General features: G+C 32.0%; 1 protein-coding gene across 1 annotated transcript; it reads left to right on the top strand.

Moving 5' to 3' along the window:
• Positions 1-1298: 1298 nt before the first annotated feature.
• Positions 1299-22713, top strand: LOC123705393 (tyrosine-protein phosphatase corkscrew-like). The gene is made up of 12 exons (XM_045654138.1): positions 1299-1541; positions 10536-10698; positions 18212-18379; positions 18538-18694; positions 19320-19436; positions 20101-20223; positions 20326-20453; positions 20769-20930; positions 21031-21141; positions 21274-21364; positions 22145-22323; positions 22526-22713. The coding sequence occupies exons 1-12, from the start codon at positions 1387-1389 to the stop codon at positions 22544-22546; spliced, it is 1575 nt and encodes a 524-aa protein (XP_045510094.1). The 5' UTR covers positions 1299-1386; the 3' UTR covers positions 22547-22713.
• Positions 22714-23551: the final 838 nt, after the last annotated feature.

Genomic DNA, 23551 nt, shown 5'->3' with positions numbered 1-23551 from the left:
AGCTGGATATGTTTGTAAACTTATTGTTTTACTTTGGTAATCGGTAGCTTATGCTGGGTTAGTGGGTAGGTATAGGACCCACTTACAAACATTGTGATTGATGATGAACCGAACAGCTATAGCAGGGGAATATTAATTCTCATAGGCAACTTCTCTCTTTCATTATTAGTATTCATCTTCTTATTAAACGCAATACTTAGCGTTCCATCGAGTTTTGTTGTTTGTTGTGGTATTATCATAATATAGTACCTAATGATATAAGTCCTCTTATGACGAGGAAACCGTACAGGCTTGGACATTGTACAGGTACAGGAAAGAAAAGAAATGAATTATGTTAAGAAAGCCCTAAACGTAGGTCCTCCTCCAATACTGGACCGATTTAATTACTTTTTTCGTTATTTAATAGAGAAAAGTATAGGCTTTTTTTTCCTACGTTTTGCATTTTTTATTTAATCTTCAAAAATTAGTTTTATGGAAGACGAAACATAACAGAAAATCTGTCCTATATATGACAAAAAGGAAAACGTAGGAACATAGCTAAAGTTACCATAGTTTAATAGTAAAAAATAAATTGCTCTTGTGACACAATCCATGGAGGAAACAGGGGACTACGTCTGTATGGAAAAACGGCTCTTTTGTTTGCTCATAAGGCGCTGTCCCATTTAGAGCTATGGCCTAAAATGTCGTTAGTTAAATTGTTAGGTATTTAGTAATTTTTATGGATATACAATAAGTGATATCTATATTTTTTCAATGTGGATATGAACGTTATTTAAATAATTGTTACAAAAAAATAAGACAACAACTTCACATTCAGTTCAATAAATTATATGTCTCTATCAATAAATTAGTAACTTTACCTTTGAATAGAGCTCCTTTATGTCTAAGATTCTAAAAATATATATAAAGTAAATATTTTCTTATTTTATACCTGTTTAACAAACAAACTGCAGACAAATACCTAAGCTTCTCTAAGCTTATATTGAAATATAGAGCCCTGGTAGAGCAACATTGACAACATGTTAGTAAAACATAAAAAATCTGAATTGAGATCAATAGAGGAATGTCATAGGTCTTTAGGTAATTGAGGAAAATAATTATTTTTATGCTAATATTATTGTTACATAAAATCTTCCATTGCCAAATCATGTAGAGATCTATACTAACAAACAGCGATACAACACATTATAAAGTCATTAATCACAGATTAGTACAACCTTTTTACGAGAACGAGTAATCTCTACGCATGACAAGTCGCGCAGAAACGCAGAAAGCTGTTGCGCCCGCGCATTCGGGTTCGAACCGCGCGCGAAGCAGATCGTCTTGCGGTTTCGGTCGTGCGTTTGTGTTGTACTTAGTGTTTATATTTTACAAATATATAAGGAGATGTCGAAGGATGCTCCTCGTCTGAGTCGGCTGGGGGTGCTCGCTCCCGCCGCCCTGTCGGCATGTATGGACGCGTCTGTCCTGGCCGTGCCGGCCGCTAGCGCCATCGTATCCACAGTCCTTAAGGAACTAAGCAAGGCTTTCATGTTAAAAAAGTAAGTATTCGATTTGCGCATTCCATATAATAAATAGGTGAACTGCAATAGAGCAGTAAACATGAACTCGAAAACCTCACCAAAACTGGAAATGCTGGAATTTAGATTTAAAATTCAATTAGTTTTGACTTAATATCTGTTACTTACTATGCATCCTACGCACCTTTTAATTTAGATTATTTCTGTCGGTGTAAATAAATAAGGTCCGAAAAAATACAATAATATAGTTAATAACATTGTCAACTTTAAAAATAACTTTAAGGGACGTGAAAACAAAATTCGTCATAATTTATACCACAACAGCTTTACTTTAATTACGCCATTTACTTTATTTTTCTCGCAAATTTTCGTAAATAATACCTAATTGAGACATTTCCTATGAAACTATCTAATATTTCTGTTTCATATTTTATTGAAAGTATGTTTTTAGATTTTTCTTTTAATTTATTAGAACTGAGCAGTTATATATGCTACCATAATATTATATTAATATCTCCATATTTTTTCCGGAACTATGTTTTCAAAGACTTTTCCGGAAATTTATAAAATATATTATAATATCAAAGGGGAAGGGAGGGACATGACTTCACAGGGCAAATGGAAACATCGGGAACTTGTTTTGTACTGCCTAGTTTGTGCTGGGCAATTGAAGCTTTTTTTTGGGTTAAAGCTCTATCTCCAGCATTCCCAAATTTGGTGGATTTCACAAATAATAAATAAACTTATCTTATGTTAAGTTGGATGACTTTAATTTTTTAGATATTTTTACATATTATGCTCGTAAGAAAAAGTTATATATATAGGTACAAACCTCCGTTACTTTTATAAGGACTCCGTTCATTGAAATATCTCAAAATTCCTTATAAGTATGCAAAGTTAAAAATATGTAAACATATTTAGTTCAAATTAATATTGATAATATATAATTATTTATTACATCTCGATTAATTAATTCTATATGTTAGTTACTATTTCTATTACTAAACCAAGCAAAAGAAAGATTTCCCATTTTCCCTGTGAAACATTATATATAGTGATTCCCTATTTATTGAGAAAGCCCTATGTAATCATTAATGACTTACATCCTTGACGCATCTCTACATAGGTAATTGGTGCAAATCCACGACGTCATATTTTTTTATTGCATCGGATTTACGCGTGTATTGGCATTGTAATTTTCCTCATACATATAACCGTACTTTCGTAATATCTGTTATTAATTGCCTTTCGTCGTCGCAAGAAAGTTCAACTTTCATGATCTGTAATGATATACTGAGAGACTAACTTATAAATAAGACGCTATATACAATAATTAACTTCCTTTACCCACACGGATATTTGAGTAGGACCTGTTTGTTTTATATACAATTTTAAATCAATTTAAAAGTATTAGGTAACAAATATTTAACGATACAAATATTGTGAAGGTTTTATTTGTAGTGATTCATACGTTCTGATTTAGAAATACTATGTCGTAATTAAGCCATCAATGATTAATAAAAATTAAAAACAGCTACAGAAGCTGTGCCAATTCGATTAATAATGTCATAAAATGTAAACATAGTTTAACTACGTTATTCCCTAATCCACCGATGGCATATCCTATTCTACCGTATATCTTGTCCATTTCCCTCTTCTAGTAGGCAACACCCGTAACATCAGTTGCGGTAGTCTATGGGCGGCGCACTTAGCTTACCACCAGGCAAGGCGTCTGCTCGTTTGCCTTCTAATTTCATAAAAAAAACATAGGTATTTAGTTTAAATATTTTATACTTTACAAATTTTCTTCAATTATTATGCTAACGTAGTAAAATATAACACAGCCGGTCTGTGGGTATGTATACACTGTACATTAATACTATGTTTATAACCATTAACCATATGAAGTTAACGGAAGTAGTTTAGTTAAATCATAAATGTAATGACGGCCAAATATGTGCACGAATATTATCTGGTTGACTTAAAAATTCATTCTTGACTATCAACATTAGCAAAAATAAATAAGAACGCGAGGCATATTTGCAATATTCTCCTTTTGTTTAGATTAATAAGCTTAATAATAAGCTTATATAAATACCTAAGTTTGTTTATTTTTAACACCATGTTAACTATGTCTGTTACATTTGTGCTTAGATTTGATTTGATAACAAAGCCCTGTCTCTACTTTTATGACCCACTAGCTGCTCCGCGCGGTTTCACCCCCGTGGCTCCTCTCCTGTTGGTCGTACCGTGATGATTCGATAAATGAGCTATTTAACACCGAAAGAATTTTTCTGTTTTCAAATCGGACCAGTAGTTTCCGAGATTAGCGCGTTCAAACAAACAAACTCTTCGGCTTTATAATATTAGTATAGATTTATTAGAGCTGTTACAAGTAAAAACAATACGTAAAATGTAAAATTGTTTGTTTATTTATGGTCAGTAGGTAAATGTTAACGTAATTATTATTTACCGGCATACTATCATCGTTAATATCGAGGGAAAGCCGTGCTCATGCACGTGATTAAGAGATAACCAATAAAAATGCTGTAAAAATATCGTAATTTTTAAACGTATCTCATGATCAAAAATGATATACCCATGTTTAAGAATGAATGAGATGAAGTAAACTTGTAAAGCTCTTTACTAAGACATCATAATATAAGGAACATATTTTGCATTTATGATATGATGACATGATGTGTCTTTGTATAATAAGACATAGACTGGATAGGTAACCTCTCTGACTTTCCTTTTTGCAGCATTGCTATTTCTAATTAGATTACCAGGTCGGGCAGTACCTACCTACTGCTACAGCTTGCACGTTGAGCTTGAGCTGCAGGTACGTAAAAATATGAACGTTAAAGTTTTTAATCAATGTTCCCAATGTATTAACTTCATAAACCTGCATAAATTTCCGCAAAATTGTACGATAAAAAAATTCTCGTCCTTATGCATTTACAATTATCACATTGATTTGATACTTTTTTATATCCGCCAACCTTCCAAGCTTGCGGTCTTTGTTATGGTTGTAAATATCAAAACGACAAACTGTGACGATGACAAAATATCGATGTAAGAACTTCCTAATCGGGCGGCAGTGGGCTGAGATCGTGACGAAATATGAGGTCGGCCAGGCGGTCACAGTACTAAGGCCGTTCTGCTGTCATTCATCCCAAACATCTCATAGATATGGACATTTTTTATTATTGTCCACTCGACTTACATAATATTGGTACAGGTGACCTCTCAAGTTTGTTATTCTAATCTATTTATGTATTTTATCATATATTTTCTTTATGTTATAATGCACGATTATTTTATTCTAGGAGGTAGCAACGTTGACAAGTGAGCATTTTAGTATAGTTGGTTCTTTGATATGCTGTTCCTCTTGCTATTTCGGTTACAGTCCGGGCTGTCTGGCTGGCCGCAGTGGTTGCGTTTATTAGTGCGCATCTTATCTGCACAGGAAAATATCCTTAATTTAAAGTCATTTTTTAACGCGTAATTTTTAATCGTTTGCCTTTAGATAGATCCATTAGACTTACATTTTTTATTGCAAGACGTGTTTTTCGTTGTTAAATAGGTGCCAGACGCAATTTTTATTTCAAAATAATTAAAATATCATCGAGATAAGTGAAATTCCATCAACATGAGTCCCAGTGAAGGATAAGTAATCACTGTGTTACTTATACTATATATAATATTCATTTTACTATTTACAGTTTTTTTGCAACAATCTACCATATCGCCTCCTTTTCCCAACGAACCTCAAATAGGACGTTAATGTAAACTTGATAAAAACCAAATATCATCAAGAAATTAAAGACTTTTTAACGGATTTTAAACGCGATTTATTCATTGTATTATTTTCCCAAGTCTTTAATTTCAAAATGTATAATACTCGCGTAAAATCAAACACTAGAAAATACAAATATCATCAAATTCATATTTATACCCAAAAGTGTAATAAATATGAAACCATCTATTAAAAATATTAGTTTACTAATTATTCAATATAAGTATTAAAAAAGGATAATATAATATAAATAATAAAGTTATTACTTACCTTTTAAGCAGACTCATGTTGATGTAATTTCACTTATTTCGATGACATTTTAGTTATTTTGAAATAAAAATTGCGTATGGCACCTATTTTACAACGAAAAAAACGTCTTGCAATAAAAAAATTATGTCTGATGGATCTATCTAAAGGCAAAAGATTAAAAATTACGCGTTAAAAAATGACTTTAAATTAGGGATATTTTCCTGTGCAGATAAGATGCGCACTAATAAACGCAACCACTGCGGCCAGCCAGACAGCCCGGACTCTAACCGAAATAGCAAGAGAAACAGTATATCAAAAACCCAACTATACTAAAATGACTTTTTTTTAAACGTTGCTAGCTCCCGTACTATTTGGTTACTTATAAAGTTTTGTTTAATTAACATGTCTTTATTGATTTTTTTTTTTTATAAACTGATCTATTTAATATCCAAAATAACTATTTTTTGATAAAAATAAATAGTACGCTTAGTAAGTACTTACAATCTACATAATTTAGGTAATCTATCTAATAATATATCTACTGTTATAGTACTACCTGAAAATATCTTCCTGCCATAATTTCGCATCTAAGCCTTTTCGATACCTACTAGATACATAAAAACCTTAAAATTCTTCCATAACGATGAAGCACTAGTGCGGGTGTTAAACATTCCTAAAGCTAATTACTGTTCTTTGCATAGTTATTTCTATTGAAGGTTGCATTTTCATTTGTGATTTTTAAAGTATTAACATTTATGAATAGGATTTCTAATCTTTGCTTCAGTATGTTTATTAGTCAAGCGGAAAAATCTGTGCCTCCAGTGAATAAGGGAGTAAGACGAGTTATTCCCTTTGGTTTTTATTGCACCATTGGATTCAGCTCGTCAAAATACACAACATATCAAAAGGTCATATCTCTAGCTACATCCTAACCCAGTTTTTCGAATGACCCAAACGGTATAAGTAGGGTGTGATAAACGGTATAAGTTACCTTATCCATCATTTTAGGCAATCGCAAAGGAACTATTCGTCTCGAGTCAAAATAACCCACGAACACAAAGACATATGTGTAGTTATACTTTTTGAATAAAGACTTAATTCATTTTGTTCCATCCGTGCTAACACTATTTTAGTATAAACGCAGTTGTGTCATTTTTCTAACATGAGCATAAAGGAACAACTCTTAGTGTCATTGGTTCAAGTGACGACATGAGACAGTTTTGCGTTAATGCCGTGTTACTATTGGTCCATTTGAATACTGCACGAAAACAACGGACACTATTCCTTTTTGCTTAATAATATTTTTCAATCTTTTTTTATTTATCAGTTAACTTGGGATACTAATAATATTTCTATGGAAATTAACTATTTTTTGCAATAGATATTAAAAATACAGTTTTAATTAACACATTAAGTGCTAATATTATATTCCATGTTTATATAAATACAGAACGATAATTGAATCATCTAAAAAAAGCCAACAAAAATGTTAAACTTATATTTTCTTCTTATATTTGGGTAAGTTTTATAAAAAATAACTAGTTTTTAATATTTTTTATTTATTTAATCTAACTACAATAATACTATAATTATAGACGCATAGAAAAAAAAATTATAATCAGTCTTGACAATTATGAATATTGTGTTCTCTCTCATATTAGCGTTTTAGCCACTGTAATTTGCCTTTATATAGGAAAAAAATCCGCAATATCGAAACTATTTTGGTCCTGCATTATAGTAAACATATTATGGATACTGGTACCATATATTTTGAAAAAATTTGGATATTGTCACGTAGAGTCTCTTCAAGTCGTATTTGCATCCAAGGCACCTTCAAATCTGTGCTTAATTTTTTCATAAAATCTTTGCGGCTCATTGTTTTTTCTTTATTTATCTATATTATTTTGATATTATAAGATATAGAAATTTTTTAAATTCCATATCATGCCGTAAAATATTGCCACTGACCACCTATAACTTTCCCTGTAAGGTAACTGAACATACCTACAGGAATATGGTTTTCGAGCTTCTCTTATCTCTTAATAGTGCTTGTATCCTCAATGTATAACCACCATGACATATTCGGTTTTTCTCCAGACAACATCTTCAGCCACCCAATCCTCTTGCTTGTAGTCCAAATCCAGCGAAGGACAATAATCGTCATTTACTAAAATTGAAGGTTTTTCGTCCTAGTGTTAAAGTTTTCTGGATCCTATTTTATACTCAATATATAGTATATAATACTATATCATGTAAAACGTGACTTGGAAAAAAAATATTCAAATAAATCAACACAAAATAATTTTTTAAACAATCGTAAAAGTTACGAAAAGCTCAATTATACGTCAAAATGACGTACAACATCCTCTTTACTACAAAATGGCGGAATTTACCGGGATGAGCCAACTATGTACTGCTAGGTCTCGACGGCTAATGAGTTGTTTCTGGATTTCGAAGCGATTCGATGGTAAATATAGAAAAGACAAAGTTATTTCGCCGCGGTGTACATTAAATTTACGTAGATTGGACTTCTAGGGTTAAATGCATAAACACCTAAATGTTGTTTTGTTTTTATTATATCTAATAACGATAAAAAATCCGTTGATTTTATTCGTTTTTCAAACTACGTGCATGGTTGTTCCACTAAAAGGCCTCAATTGAGTCATAAAGTACACAAATTTCAAGCATAATAAGTCGCATCATTTCTATAAAACCAAAACTGGCAATAATATAAGTCGTGTTATGCGACTATGAACATAGTGCATTAGGGCATAAGTCGTTATATTGCAAAGAGCAAAAAAAAATTATGTGAATACATTGAGTTATTCCATGAAGTACTCGTTCATAAGGCCACAACTACAAAAAAACACGAAAAAAGTATATTTATGGGGTTGTTACAATATCTGTTCATATGTAAAACTAAAGTCTAACATCATATCTTACCCATACAAGCTTAAAAATTTGAAGTTATAAAGATTTAGTGTTGATATATAGTTTTTTGTCTCTCCTGAAAAGTGCTGTTTTTGAGTTATTCCCTTATTCACTGGAGGCACAGAAATATTCTTCATACCAAACATAACAACTAGACGTATATTATGTTAGTCTGCCACTAAACTTAACATCAGTAATAATAATGAAAAAAACGCGTTATAAATCACGATGTTGACTTAAGTAATATAAGTAAGGTAGGTACCTAGGTAGGTACTGGCGGTGGCGGTTCCTCTGTATGTAAAATACGCCAGTTGCTCAGTTATATTTTTTATTTGTTTTATTTTGAATTGCCTCAGTTAATTATATTTAATCGTCGATTTAATTATATGTATGAATATCTATATTACATGGAATATCGAATCGATGTGATAATTTTGCTACACAGTCGAATGAAGTACCTAGGTACCTATAAGTTAATAGCTAATGAAAAAAAAATATAAATGAGGATGGATCATGCAATGCATAATTGAATTAATTAATAACACATATTATTATTAGGTATCTTAATTATTATTTAGAGTTTCGATATGATTAGGTACATCGTCAATCCGCATGGAAGAACCTTAATTGCTCTAATTTATTAATTACGTATTGTTATATTTGCTGTAAACAATAAACATGTTGTAAATAATATCGTGGAAACCTTATTGCTTGCTTTATAGGTTTGTTTTTGAACAACCTCGTTTATTATCTAGATAATTTTCCTTTTAAATACTCATTGTTACATAATTTGCGTACGTCCTGAAATATATTTCATTATTTTGTTATAACAAAGGTACCATAAACCAAGTGAATTATATCTTCATTGCCCTTCCTTTACTCATAATTCCAACGACTATGTTTTATGTAGGTAATCGGTAAACTTACTTACGACTTCCTCTCTGTTTGTAAGTGTATATCTCATTCTGCCGGCCAATATAGGTAAGGTACCCCAATTGTTTATGAACACTTCAAAGTAACTAATTGAAATTTGAAATGAAAATCCCACTTTAAATATCGGCGTCATAATTATCATATTACTTGTTTATTTGAACAAAAATTTCCACTGTATGTAGTGGAAGTAATGTTATCTAAAGAAAAAGTCCCAGTAAAAAGTGCGCGGCGTTCGCAGTCGAATTTACCAAGAAGTCAATGGCAATTTTATTCCAATCTTATAGGGGAATACCCAAAACCTTAATTGTAATTGGGCAGAGGGTGCTAACAGTAAATAAAAAGTACCTACATAATATTCTGTGCTCCAACCGAGATCCAATGTTCTATTTCAATATATTTATAGATTGATACATATTTCATAATTATGCAAATAAATGTAGGTGTGCTGTAATCATCAACATCATATTATAAAGTTAATAATATATCGTTAGGAATTAAATTAAAATGGTAATTGCCACGGTATGTATCACACATATCATGTAGACGTATTAAATTATAAGTACAGCAATTAATTATTGTAGACTCGGCTTCGGTTATAACTTAGAAATTATTATAAGGATTGCTAATGCTCGCTTAGTACCATTAGTGTAGCGATGCTAATTGGCTGTCATTTTCATTAGAATATGTTCTCATGATTAGCATTGTCACGTGATTATAACATGAATTAGCTGACACGAACGGCATCAGCATCACTGTTAAGGGAGCGTAAAGAAAATACCTCGGTAATAGAAGATAATGCTGTATAATCATAACAATTTTATCGCATGATATACAGAAAGTTTGATTATGATGTGCACTTTATGGTTAATGTTATGAACGCAATACATTATTAGATTAAATTCAAGCTGGTATTGGACGATCTTTCTTAAGATTTTATCTTAACAGATTTATTTCCTTCTTTACTGCATTTTAGGGAACATCTATTAAATTGTCCCTAGAGTTTAGGCACATATTTCATAATCATGCTAGGTATATTGGCAGCTAAGTATAACTTAACGCGCCAAAATTGTGTGTATTTTTACTATAAGACGAAAAATTTCCAGATGGTTCCATGGCGTTATGTCAGCTAAAGAAGCTGAAAGTCTCATCATGGAAAAGGGCAAAAACGGGTCGTTTCTAGTGCGGGAGTCGCAGACGCACCCGGGGGAATACGTGCTGTCCGTCAGAGTGCGGGGCAGGGTCAGCCATGTGATGATCCGGAAACAAGTAAGATCTTTTCTTTACAAAATACAATTTTATTGGTTATATGTACCTATACATAGGTATTAATAATAATACAACGTGTAAAACATACTTCAATAATTATTTGATCAAAGCTATTATTTTAAAATAATACTACAAGCTTTTATTAATTTATAAGCTCAACCATACCATATACGTTTTGTGTAACACAAAAAGTGATCTTGTAATTATTATAGAACGAACTTAGTGTGGGTCTTCTTTTATTTTGTAATCTAAGGTGTGGGTGCTATAATTTTTTGCAAAATAAGGCCCGATTGTTATGCCATGTTACAGTTAAGGCTAATCTTATTTTTTAGTGAAATTGATTACAATTCAGGGTTGTATTTATAAAGTATCTAATAATGAGCTACATAAACGTAGGCTAAATATAAACCTTGGAATCAAGCATATTCCTATTTATAGTACCTACCCATCTACGTTGTTGTAGTACGTAAGCTTAGCTAATTTAAAATGCGATCATGTATTTGGTCAGGTGTAAACTCCAAATGTATTTTAAGTATGTGAGTTGCGTGCGCAAAATTATTGTTTGTGATTCCGCTTAAAACAAAACACAAGGAAATATGTCCAAACTAAGTGTCCAAAATTGTTAAGGAATAATGTTCGCGTTGTCTAATATTATTTTTTACCTCTGTACCAAGTAAGTTTGATAAATTACAGAGTTTGTGAAGAGTTTTTTTCGTCAAATGTGTTCTATTATTGACACCCACATGCGTTTGAATTCTATAATAAATCATTCATTGCCACTTTGTTTTAGGCAACTTATACCACACTTATACTCAACACACGAACTCTTTTGTTTCGCTTAAATGGGATAAATGAAGCAATAAATTGTACATGGACGTACCTAGGTAATTTGGAATACCTATCATTGAATTTTTAGTCTTCGACACAACTCTAATGCCTAGATATAAATATGATATTATATCTTTATATTTTTCCAAATTAGAGAAAAGCAATAGATACATATATTTTCAAATATGTCGATAGGTAATTAAAGTAAAATATCTGTGTTTTCAACTTATTGAAAAACATTGTTTATTTCTTATATCATATTTTATAAAAAATATAGTTTTGCTGTTCACACACTATAGAAAATAATCTTTATCAATTGTTTAATTTAAATAAAAAATCACAGAAAATATTATTTTTGAAGTCTTTTTGTAATAATTTACTGTCAAAAATATAATAGCATTATGTGTGGACTGTGGGCGACATTCTGTCAATCATTACGGATATTATTTTGCTTGCTTGAGATGGGTTAATTTAACACGGTGGTCATTGCTCTGAGACTATTTATTATATTATATCAAATATCTCATTAATTAAAACCTATATACCTATACGTAGTTTCAGTTTGCATTTTTAAATAAGTAATAAATGTAGAGATTTCTCAAAAATTCAAGAGTATCTACATAGTAGATAGTTAAATTTAGGTTATAATAGTCGATACAGTACTATTACGAAACCTAGTTAACAGGAACGCATAGTGTAGAGGAGGTGACTACAATAATCATTGATCGTAGCTCGTGGGGGGTGAGGGAAATCAAAGGTTGCATTTCCAGCAGAACTGTGTCACAGTATCTATCGCACACATATTCGCTGTAACTGCATGTTTGAAAGAGATAGGACTCCTCCTCACTAAAGCCTGCATTCATATACATAAACTAACACATATACACTGAAAAACTTTACTAGTAGAAATTTTAAAATGTTCGGTAGTTCGTCACGCTTTGTAAATTTATTAAGTTCGAAAAGCGCCTATATTTTCATTTTGGCAAATTTAAACAACGCATAGTTTTTTTAACATTCTCTCTTTTTACTGATTCATGAACAAAATTGCTGGTTACAAGTGCCAATGTAAAATACATAAAATAAAGCTCATTTGAAAGTGAATCGGCGGTAAGCGGGTAGTCTTAAATGAACAAAGCAAGATAGCCATATAAACAAATGAAGGCGTAAAAACGAGAGAGAAATATGGGACGAACAGTACTTTAAAGTTGCACAAAACACACAGCTACCTATAGGAAAACTGCATTTACCTACTAAGACAGCATAAAATTCAAGTGATGATAAAAGTGCACTAACAGGATGAATGTAGATACTACAAATTTAGTCTATTTAATATAATTTAAGAAAATATAGGTACTTCTTCTCCAAGTTAACTATTAGTAAATACTTAAGTAAAGTTATACAGGCATAATCAAGTTTAATACGACTTTATAAACAATCAGAAACTGAACGTGTGTGCAATAAGAATTAGAGGTGGCGTCAGTCAGTCCGATTGTAAGTAGGTACTAGGTAAACAATTCTCTGTAGTTATACATTTTTCGAGAAACTTGGCGACGGTATTTACATAGCTAATTAATTATATTTAAATAAATTAAAATTAATCAAGACTCTTAGGTAGATAGTAGGTATGTTAACAATGTGTCTCGCATCATAATATTATAACTTTTTAATTGCCTTGAAATTGTATTCATATGATGGGACAGCCTTGTTCAAACTTCACTTACCCTTTGGTCTCATCACATTTAGCCTAAGTAGGTACATTAAGTTCCCACTTCCCAATGCAGGGACAGCGCCTTCTACCACGCTAGCCAAGAGCGGGTTGGCAGATTCATGCCGTCGAATTTTTAACTCTCGATGCCTCACAATTTTTTTCCTCACAATTTCATGCAGTAGCCATGTGAATAATGTGCAAGTAAATTGAAAATCTATTTAATTCTTGTACGCTCGTCCGGTCTCGAACTCCCGAAGTTTCGCTTTTAACACCGAAGTCCTTACCACTGATCTACCACTCTTTCTATGGGATATACTTTATTTATTCAACTAGCTTCCGCCCGCGACTCCGTCCGCGCGGATGTCGGTCTTTGCGTGGATGGTTTATTTCTCCATTTTGAGTAACTCGGACAATGACATCTTATAAATATCTATTGGACCCAAATACGGCTAGGTCTATAATAATACGCAACGTGTGTTCGCGGTACCTACTACAGAACAACGTCTATGGATAACGGAAAAATTGAGATTAATTTTTTTTCTACGTATTTTTTCAGGATAAAAAGTATCCTATTTTACGCCCAGGATAATAAGGTATAATTATACCAAGTTTCATCGAAATCGAACCGGTAGTGTTCACGTGATGTCTTCACATACAGACAGACAGACAGACAGACAGACAGACAAAAATTTTTTTAATCACATATTTGGGTTTGGTATCGATCCAGTAACACCCCCTGCTAGTTATTTTTTCAATATTTTCAATGTACAGAATTGACCCTTCTACAGATTTATTATATGTATAGATATATATCTAAGTGTTTTGAGAATATTTATTAAGAAAGGAATTAAGTCTTACACTATGATTTGTAAGTAGGCGTTTGTTGATCGCAAAGTTATTCATATTTTTGATGTGATTTGCAAAATGAGTCATGTTTACCTTGATATTCTTGGAAGTAGCCTTTGAATATGTTGATTCAGAGGATCTTTGGAATAACGGCGTATAGCGGCCTTATTAAGTTATCCTTAGCCAAGATCGTAATTGAAAGTGTTTTTATGCATCCAAAATATTGTTTACATTTTTTTTTATTTACTTAAGTATTTCTATTTATCACATATAAATTATTAGTTTATTTATATTACCCATTACTGGTAATAAAAAATCAGCACTATTCGAAATTATACATAAATACCCACCTATATCTAACATAAGTTTTCACACAGTATAATGGCAGTATAGTAGATCACACTTTATATTAAAAGGACCATAAGTTTAAAACCATACTTTAAAATAAATACTTATTTTTCCCACGAACAAGGCGGCGTTAAAAGCGACGCATTTTCACGAACCAACAAAGTTGAAAGTTGACATAATACCTATATGGAGATTATCTTACTATCAAAGTGCTTCCTGTGTCGATATGGCGAAACATGGCTCAACACCGCTTTAGTGTAAAATATTCGCACCATGCTTACCAGGAAATCATGAGGCTTCGGAATGTTAAAATGTGCATGCTCGCAGGTGCATCGGAAGTATTGCATGCCGAAACAGACAGTTTTCCCTTTAATATAAGGATTAAAATCCCTTAGTTGTGCGATAATGCACGTTTTAGGTCAGTAGGTATTTATTTTACAAAACTTTGCCCCAAATTTGTTATTGTAGAATATTTACCTAAATACAATACGTACATAATTAATATATCACTATGTGTGCGATATTTTAAAAATACACTCCTTCATGTTTTAATTATTAACAGATCATTATTACTCTATGTCGAGATAATTTTACAAAATTCTGCATTTTTAAAATTATAATCTACATAATATGGGTAACTAATAAAATTAACTGTGGATCAATATGCAAGTGAAAAGTATTAAAGAGTTTCGTATGAAAATGATACATTAGATAAAACTACTTAAAATACTTATTTGAAATAAAATTATTTAATAAAATGAGTTGTTACTAAATTAGCAATTAGGTACTGGAAGTATTATAAATTACAGAAGTTTAATATCTATATTATATATATTACCCAATTTAATATCTATATTCTAATTTATAATAGTTTTTAATGAGGCAAAATTAAACGTATTTAAATATTATGAATTCTTGGGAATATCTATTTCAAAATGTTGATTGTTGTTGTTCAAAATGTACCTATATCAAAATGTTAGAGATAGAGAATGCGTGATGATGAATGAGGAAGACTAACGTCGGAGTATCAATAATTATTAGTATATTAGTTATGCCCTCAAATAAATACAAACAGGAACGCTACATACATGTCTGTATAATGCTTCTGAAATACTAGGAGAGAAAAATCAACAAGAGATGAAAACAGGGCATGCGCGGTATATCTAGATTGCACAATGGACTTCTAGTGCATCCTACATGACCTAACTTCAGTCTAGTCTCGTATAACGTGAAGTTTGTATCCAACAACATACGAGATGCATAATATTGCATTTAGAGTACCAGGATAACATGACATAAAAGAAGTTTGGCGGGCAATACTTGCAGGCGTTAGAATTGCATCGTGCATCTGCGCAATAGGAGACTCATTTTTGTGGTGCATTCGGCATTGGTGTTCCCAGTGAATATTCCTTAAAACGTTTTAGATTTATATTGTCGGTGTAACGCGAATAAAAGTCAAGGTGTTTATAGTGTATCTGGTGTTCTGATTGTGTTCAATTGAGGCAGTTTGAAAGGAGCGGCTGTACTCACAATGTAATTATTTTGTTAAAGTATTGGAAAAATACTAATGGCCCAAATTTATGTTATAGAAATAACGTCTAGACGTTTTCATCTCGTAAACATCTCGTAAACGTCACTCAACATTCAATAAATTCATATCCTCATATCATTTGAATTTGTAAATAGCGACGTTTAAAGTTGGTTTTAGTTTCAGACAAGTTATTAACTTATTAGCACATATTTTTATTCGTTATTGAAAAGGTAAAATAGTCATAAAATAAAGAAAACTCCTAAAAGTTTTATTTAACCGAAAATAAAATTAAACTTTATCCACCAAATTGAGTTTCGATACGATATTACAAAACACAAGAAATATGACAGTTTATATAGTTTTGATGGAGCGTCCGATTAATATTTGCTAAAAATTTCATTATTTATATATTCTTTATCATACACAAAATATAAATTTTACACATAAACAGGACAATATATAAGATGATGATCGCTCAGTCTGACGATGATCAGAAAGTTATAAAATAACAAAGGTTTTTCTTAAATTTCCCCCTTGAAATACCTTAATTTTCATAATTTGTGAGGTTAAACCGAATATGTTTACGTACATTTAGATACGTTTTAAACACACATACGTTGTTTTTTATCTGTTGTTATATGCTGCAGGTTGTTTACTAACAAAAGCTGGAGCTTGATAATCTTTTTAGTGGTATTCGACGTATCGCTAAAAGTTGATTATAAGATTGGACAGCACTGATGGCTTTCGAATAAAATATATGAGCTTGACATGTGTTGCCATAGTTTACTGCACTGAAAAATTTATTGCACTTTTCTCACGAAATTTTATCGGGAAGAAAAATTAAATTTATCTCGGTTTGGATTTAGAAATATTTAAAAATAATTTGCATACGATATCGCTTCACAGATAAAATATGTAAAATTTTGAACGTTTGAACATTCATCTAAACTTGCATCTCCATCAAGTGATATGGAATGCAACAGTTCGTTCAATCAATACAGCTTCACTCGCACCGGCCGTATTGATTCCAGTCTAGCTCGTCCGCTGTACCTAGACCCGGAACAAATATCGTTATCATTTTAAAAGTGATCATTTTGAGTGTCGTTTGCTCGTGCCATCGTGAAAGGTAAAATTGATTGATTATCTTAACCAATACGAATCATATTAAGTAGTTCGCTTCACGGTTTTAGATAAAGCTCCCATGATAGAGTCAGCCATTGCGTCGTTAAAGGATGCGTTACCTAGATGATGGCTTTCATTACGAATTCTAAATGAATATTAAGCAAATTGATTATAATTACAGCGTTTTTTTAATATTTTGCATTTTAACCGAACAATTAATTCATTTGTGATATGTTTTGAGTATCTATCCGATATCTGATAAAACGTATAAAACGCAAAGCTCTTAGGAAAATTCCGACATTTTGAAAAGTCGTCACGTAATGTTGGCGAAGTGAAGGAACGCAACAGGTTTATGGTCCATTAAATTTACTATAGATTCTGCTCTTGTCTCTAATAAAAGGTGTAAAGACGCAACTTTAATGGCCATGCCATGATCACCCCAGCGATGGTTATTGCGTGAATAATAGGTACCTACATGGTTTTATTTCACCGAATCATACCTACTTAGTCAAACTTAATCGTATTTTATTGATTTATAAGGAAATAGCTTTCCGCCCACGGTTCCGCCCACGTTATATATAAATTAACAAATTGTATCCTGAAACCTTTCTTTTGAACCACTTTATCTATTAAAAAAAGTACAAAGCGGTAAGCTATTAGTTTTTTTTAATGTAGTGATGTTTATCCGAAAAAATAAGCAGTTTAAAATATGTATCATTTCGTATCATGAAACATAGGAGGAAACAAGTTGGCCGCCATTCAACAATCTTAATCGATATCTTCGTTTGATTGGTAATTAGCCATGTGTTGCTGTAACGATTACTTGTCTTTTCAAGGGACTTTCCTGTTTAGTGTTACTAATATTAAATAAGTGGCCCGAGTTTGTCTTTATTTAATGAACGTTTCGGTCGATGCGATATAATAATTTGAGTTTGGTATCAGGAGATATTTAGGAGGCTAAAGAGTGCTGTGCTATTGGCTTTGATTGTGATAATTTAGCCGCGGGCGGTAGTGCATAATAAATTAGATGTGCTAGTGAAACCCCAATAAATCCGTATTATCAAAAGAGGCGGAAAGGTATAGGATTCCAAAATGGATTAAGATATTAAAAGCCGCCATTTCTCTCATAGCAAAACAAGTACGACGTAGGAAGCGGAGAGCAGTTCGACGATCTGGTCGGATTGATTGAGCACTTCCGATCCTACCCTATCATAGAGAGCTCCGGCGACGTGCTCCGCTTGCTGCAGCCCGTGTCCGGAACTTGTCTCAAATCGCAGGATATCGATCGGGAAGTTCAGGTACGTTCTTAAATGTTTTTAAACAGCGGCTAGAGCTCGCTTGCTCACCGCGGCTATTGAAATTTTAATTCGATGGCCTCGTTTGTCTAGGATGAGACGCATGACGGATTATTTTTACTTCTCTTATTGCAAATACTTAGCAGTTTCTAAATTTATAGGAAATGGATATATTGGGAAAACTAGAATATAGAATGCAGGACTACGATAGCGAGTACCGCACCGCGTTAGCGATAGATAAACTTAACACATTCACCTATGTTGAAGCGGCCAAGTGTGAAAATAACAAGAAAAACAGATACCGAAACATAATACCTTGTGAGTTCATTTTTATTTATATAGATATCATTTTCATTATTTTAAATTATTAAAGATATTATGCATAAGAATTTATTTTAATTGCCGAAAAAATGCAGGTAAGAGGTCTGGTCGACGAGACTGAAAACCAAGAGCGACGGGAGTGTTTGAAAAGGATAAATGTTTTTTTAATGCTTTGAAAATAAAATGAACCATCCCCTACAGCTCCAATTTCCCTAGGGGGCTTTATAGACGAATGCTTGAGCGCAATTCCTTTTTTCCGTCTGTCTGTCTTTTGATTTACTTTAGCATTGATATCTTTTATCCTACTTACTACTAATTCAAACGTTCTTTTATAATATTTGAATTAATCCACATATATTTTTATATTATATACCTACCTACATTAAAACTGAATCACCTGCAATGCATTTTTTTTGTGCAATTTCCATTGGTTAAGTTACTAAGTACCTACATACCTCTCTATAATTACCTAACAATAGTTTTAATTTTTTTTTTGTTTTACAAAATTTTATTCCAGCGCGAATCCAAGAAACCAAAAATTCTTAAAATTCAATTTACCTTGAATTATAAGTTGTGTAACGTATCACGAATTTCTATCATAATAAATTTGTATAATTTGCAGATGATCAAACGCGCATAGTATTGCGCAAGCCGCTCGGTCGTCCTGATGCTTCGGACTATATAAATGCTACCTTCATACGCTCCTACTTACCGCACAAAAACGGGATAATTTATCGTCGTAAGGAAATTTTTAATTTTGATTTAAATACACAATACATATATCTACATATTTAGATACACATGTTGTGACTGCATAAGTTTGTTTAAAAAAATACCAAAACAAAAAAATTTAAACTCAAGGATTGTAGTAAAGTATCATTATATATATTATTCACGATTACACCAAATACTTTAGTTAAATAAAAACGTACAAAATACGAGGAAAATAGTTTTTCTACACTCGTTAATAACATACCTAAGTACTGATGAGGTTAAAATAGTGAATACAGTTAATAGTAAAGTAGTGAATATAGCAATAATTGACCGTGCATTGGCAACATCAACATATTATGATGTTGACCGTCGCGGTCGTTGTCAATTGGAAAATTGATGCAATTTTCTTTGGTTAACGATTTAACACTATCATAGACAGATTGTTAAGCATTAAGCTACAGATTTAAATTCTTCTCGATTAATAAAATATCAAATCCAACTAATTTTATATAAAATAGGTCACAGATTTTAAATGTGCATTTGAATAATGTGCATTTAAAAAAACCTTCACTAGAATAATTAAATGTTAAATAAAAGTTTTGATTGTGTGTTGTGTTCTTCTTCTCCTTGTCCTTCCTTAATAAGCATTTGAGTCTGATAATGTATTAAATAATGCAATACACTTTTAGCTGTTTTCCTGCCCAATCCTAACAACCCTGATGTGCCGTTGATCGCAACCTACAGGAACGCTCGCGTTTGTAGGGAGGGCCAGGGTTACACCAAGTTGGACCCCAACAAGTGCACAAACTTGAGTAAGGATGTTTTTAAATTATTTAAACTAATATTGAGATTATAATTTGTTATTAATTGTACGTCCGAATCTTTAATTGATTATTTGGCAACTAACTTTGCAGTCAGGGATAAATACTACATAGCGACTCAGGGTTGCCTCCCGAACACTATTGATGATTTTTGGCGTATGATATGGCAAGAAGATGTGCGCGTCATTGCCATGATCACTAAGGAGATAGAGAAGGGAAAGGTAAGGTACATTCTGATCATATTAGGTATTATTTCTAATTTATTTTCATGAATTAATTTTATTTAGGGCAATATTTAGTTCAATCCTTTGTGACTGTTATTCAAGTTAGTGCGCGATTCTCGTTGATGATTACAATCAAAATACAATCGTCAAAATAATATAAACAATTTACACTCAGTCTAAATTATTTTTTGGTACCAGAGGCGTTTTTTTCTTATTTTATTTAAAATTAACTTTAATATTATATTTCACCCAAGATTAAATATCCACACATAGAAAATCAACACAACATTCATTATTATGATAACTTTTTAGCGCAAATGCGAGCGCTACTGGCCAAGCCTTGGCCAGGAAGTGAGATTCGGTGGTATTTTAATAAGATCCCTTTCGGAGAGCTTCTTCGAAGACTATCACGTGAGGGAGATGGAAGTGAGTCTGAGGAACAAATCCAAGAGGATTTACCAATATCAATTCACTGTAAGTACACAGTATTTTATTGGATTTACATATTTTTATTTTGTATAGGTACTTTTACTTAACAGCCTATAAAATAATTTATTTATTTTGATTGATCTAGGATTGGCCAGACCATGGAATACCAAGAGAAGCCGAAGGTATTCTGAACTTCGTCGATGATGTAAACAGAAAGATGCATTACATCTCGCAGCAGAAAAATGCTCCCGAGAGGGTAAAATCATTTAACTCATAGAATTATGATAGTTTTGATATTGCTTTATTTCAATGCTTTTTAATACTTATCTAGTATTTCGAAAATGTTTATCTGACAAATATTTTTAAAACGTTTACGGTACTTTTCCAGAGCGTTCTGTGCGTTCATTGCTCGGCCGGGGTCGGAAGAACTGGCACTTTTATTGCCATCGATATGATCGTCAATAGATCCAAAGAACATGGTAAGTTATGCTAATTATATGTATTATTTTCAGATGTTCTTAGCATTGCAATCGTTTATTCCACTCATGCGTGTGTTTTTATTATACTCATGTGTCAATGGACACCAAAAATAGTTAACTAGATTGACTGTCTATTATTTTTCCTATCTTTCAATTACCCAACAACCTGGCAAGGCCTATTATTACCTATTGATTTATTATATACTTTTATATTGAATTAAAGAGTTGTGATTCTATTGCTAGATTCTGATAAAAAAGGAACTTCTGCTTTGCGATTGTTCACTTATTGTAGCATTGCTTTTGTAAGTGCTTTTCATTTTTATTTCTTCTCTGAACTCTTACTTGCGATTTTACTATAATTCTGATTTATTTAACGTTGTTATTTATGTACTTTGATGTTATTTATGTTGTGGCTTTAACTGTTACATACTTAGGTACTTACATACAAAAAAATGCACATGAGTGTACTTTACTTTTTTAGTATAGTTTTTTTTTATTATTAACTCGGAACGTACGCTTTGACAAATTTACATAAATTGTTAAAGTTAATAGTTATATCACAGTAGCTAGAAAAACTTGCATTCATATACGACCAATAGACCGATTCTATGGGTAATATCAATATTTTTCAATTTATGCAATTAATTAATAAGACTTCTGGTGTAATAATCTTCGGTACTTACGTAGTTATCTAAGGTGAATAACGTGTTATTATGCAATGTCTTCTATATAATATGTTCGTTCACCTAGTTTTACAAGACTGCAATGTTTTTGTTTTAGGGTTCACTAATGAGTTATACGTATTCGATGCTGTGAAGACACTCCGCTTGCAGCGCGCTGCCATGGTGCAAAACCTGGCTCAATACAGATACATACACTATGTTCTGAAAGCCTTCACTCAGTTGAACATTAGTAATGAGCGCAAAATACGGTTCATAGAGGGTGGAGGATCGGAACTTGTAAGACTACTATGTACCTTATTCACAATACTTACATACCTACATATTATGATTATTAATTTGTTTACAAGCTTGTCTGCGAATGTTGACTTTAATAGCTTTTCATGAAATCATTAAAACAAATGACGAACAATTAGTTTGGAATAGTCTGTTACTTCGCTATAACATAGGTATTTTATTTGCAACATTTTTATTTTTACAGGATGGGGAACCTCAGGCCTAAGCGAAGGAGTCTACCAAAGCGACATATAGAATTAAGATGTTATTTATTCCTCTTTTACAATTCATTGTAATTTGTCGTTTACGTACATATAAATGTACCAGGATGTCAGTAGTTGAATGACATTGTAAACATGACATTGTAATGATTATTAAAGTATTAATAAAGTAGTATCGTGAATATTTTTATACTCCGTCACTCTAAAATGTATCCCAAATTAAAACAAATTGATCAAATTTTTTTATGCATACTTATTATGCCATAAAATTTATGATATAAATACTAAAATGTTAAACCTAAATCAAATCAGTTATGAAATGGTAGTTAAATGTTTCCTTGGATGGAATAATATCCATATACACTAGCGAAATTCGGAACTAATGCCGTCATTTGATGACAGATTCTAGTGTATTTGATGTTTGGATCCCTGTATCAAAAAATTTTATTTGTCCATTTCAAACACTCTATCTACCAACATCAATTAATAGTTACCTACGCAATCATAATTTCATTGTTCATACGCTACATTAACTGAAGAAAATTAGGTAAAGTTTCATAAATTCGAAAATTCCCTGAAAAGTGAAACCAAGGAGATTTTTTACATCGGCATATAATTATTATGCCTTTTTTCACACCAATGCTCTGACAGTCTCATCCAAGTGCCAACTGCTGTAGGCACGTAGGTAAGTATACTTTTGACAATTATTAGACAGGCTTATTTTTGTTATGCGAAATAATCTAATTAAAATATTATGTGGCTACTTTTTACTTTTACATTTGTGTCTTTGTTGTGATTAATACGAATGTCTGATTGTGTATGCTTATGCAATTTTTAAACCTAAAGCTCAGCGAATGTGGATATAATAAACACAATATTATAGTAACCTACCTACATTTACAATATTAACTATTTGTGTGTTAACTATATAAAATATAGGTAATTAGGTACATTTCAATGTTGGTTTTAATTTTATTGTGTTAATTCGATAGCAAGCATCACGTCCACTA

Source organism: Colias croceus, chromosome Z (assembly GCF_905220415.1).
Source record: "Colias croceus chromosome Z, ilColCroc2.1".
NCBI lineage: Eukaryota > Metazoa > Arthropoda > Insecta > Lepidoptera > Pieridae > Colias > Colias croceus.
Note: the sequence above shows the minus strand (reverse complement) of the source record. Positions and strands in the feature narration are given on the sequence as shown.

Coding starts and splice junctions, on each gene's coding strand:
- LOC123705393 (XM_045654138.1), top strand. CDS start 1,387: ATGTCGAAGGATGCTCCTCGTCTGAGTCGGCTGGGGGTGCTCGCTCCC. Junction 10,699..18,211: donor ATGTGATGATCCGGAAACAA/GTAAGATCTTTT, acceptor TTTCTCTCATAG/CAAAACAAGTACGACGTAGG. Junction 20,224..20,325: donor CAACAAGTGCACAAACTTGA/GTAAGGATGTTT, acceptor CTAACTTTGCAG/TCAGGGATAAATACTACATA.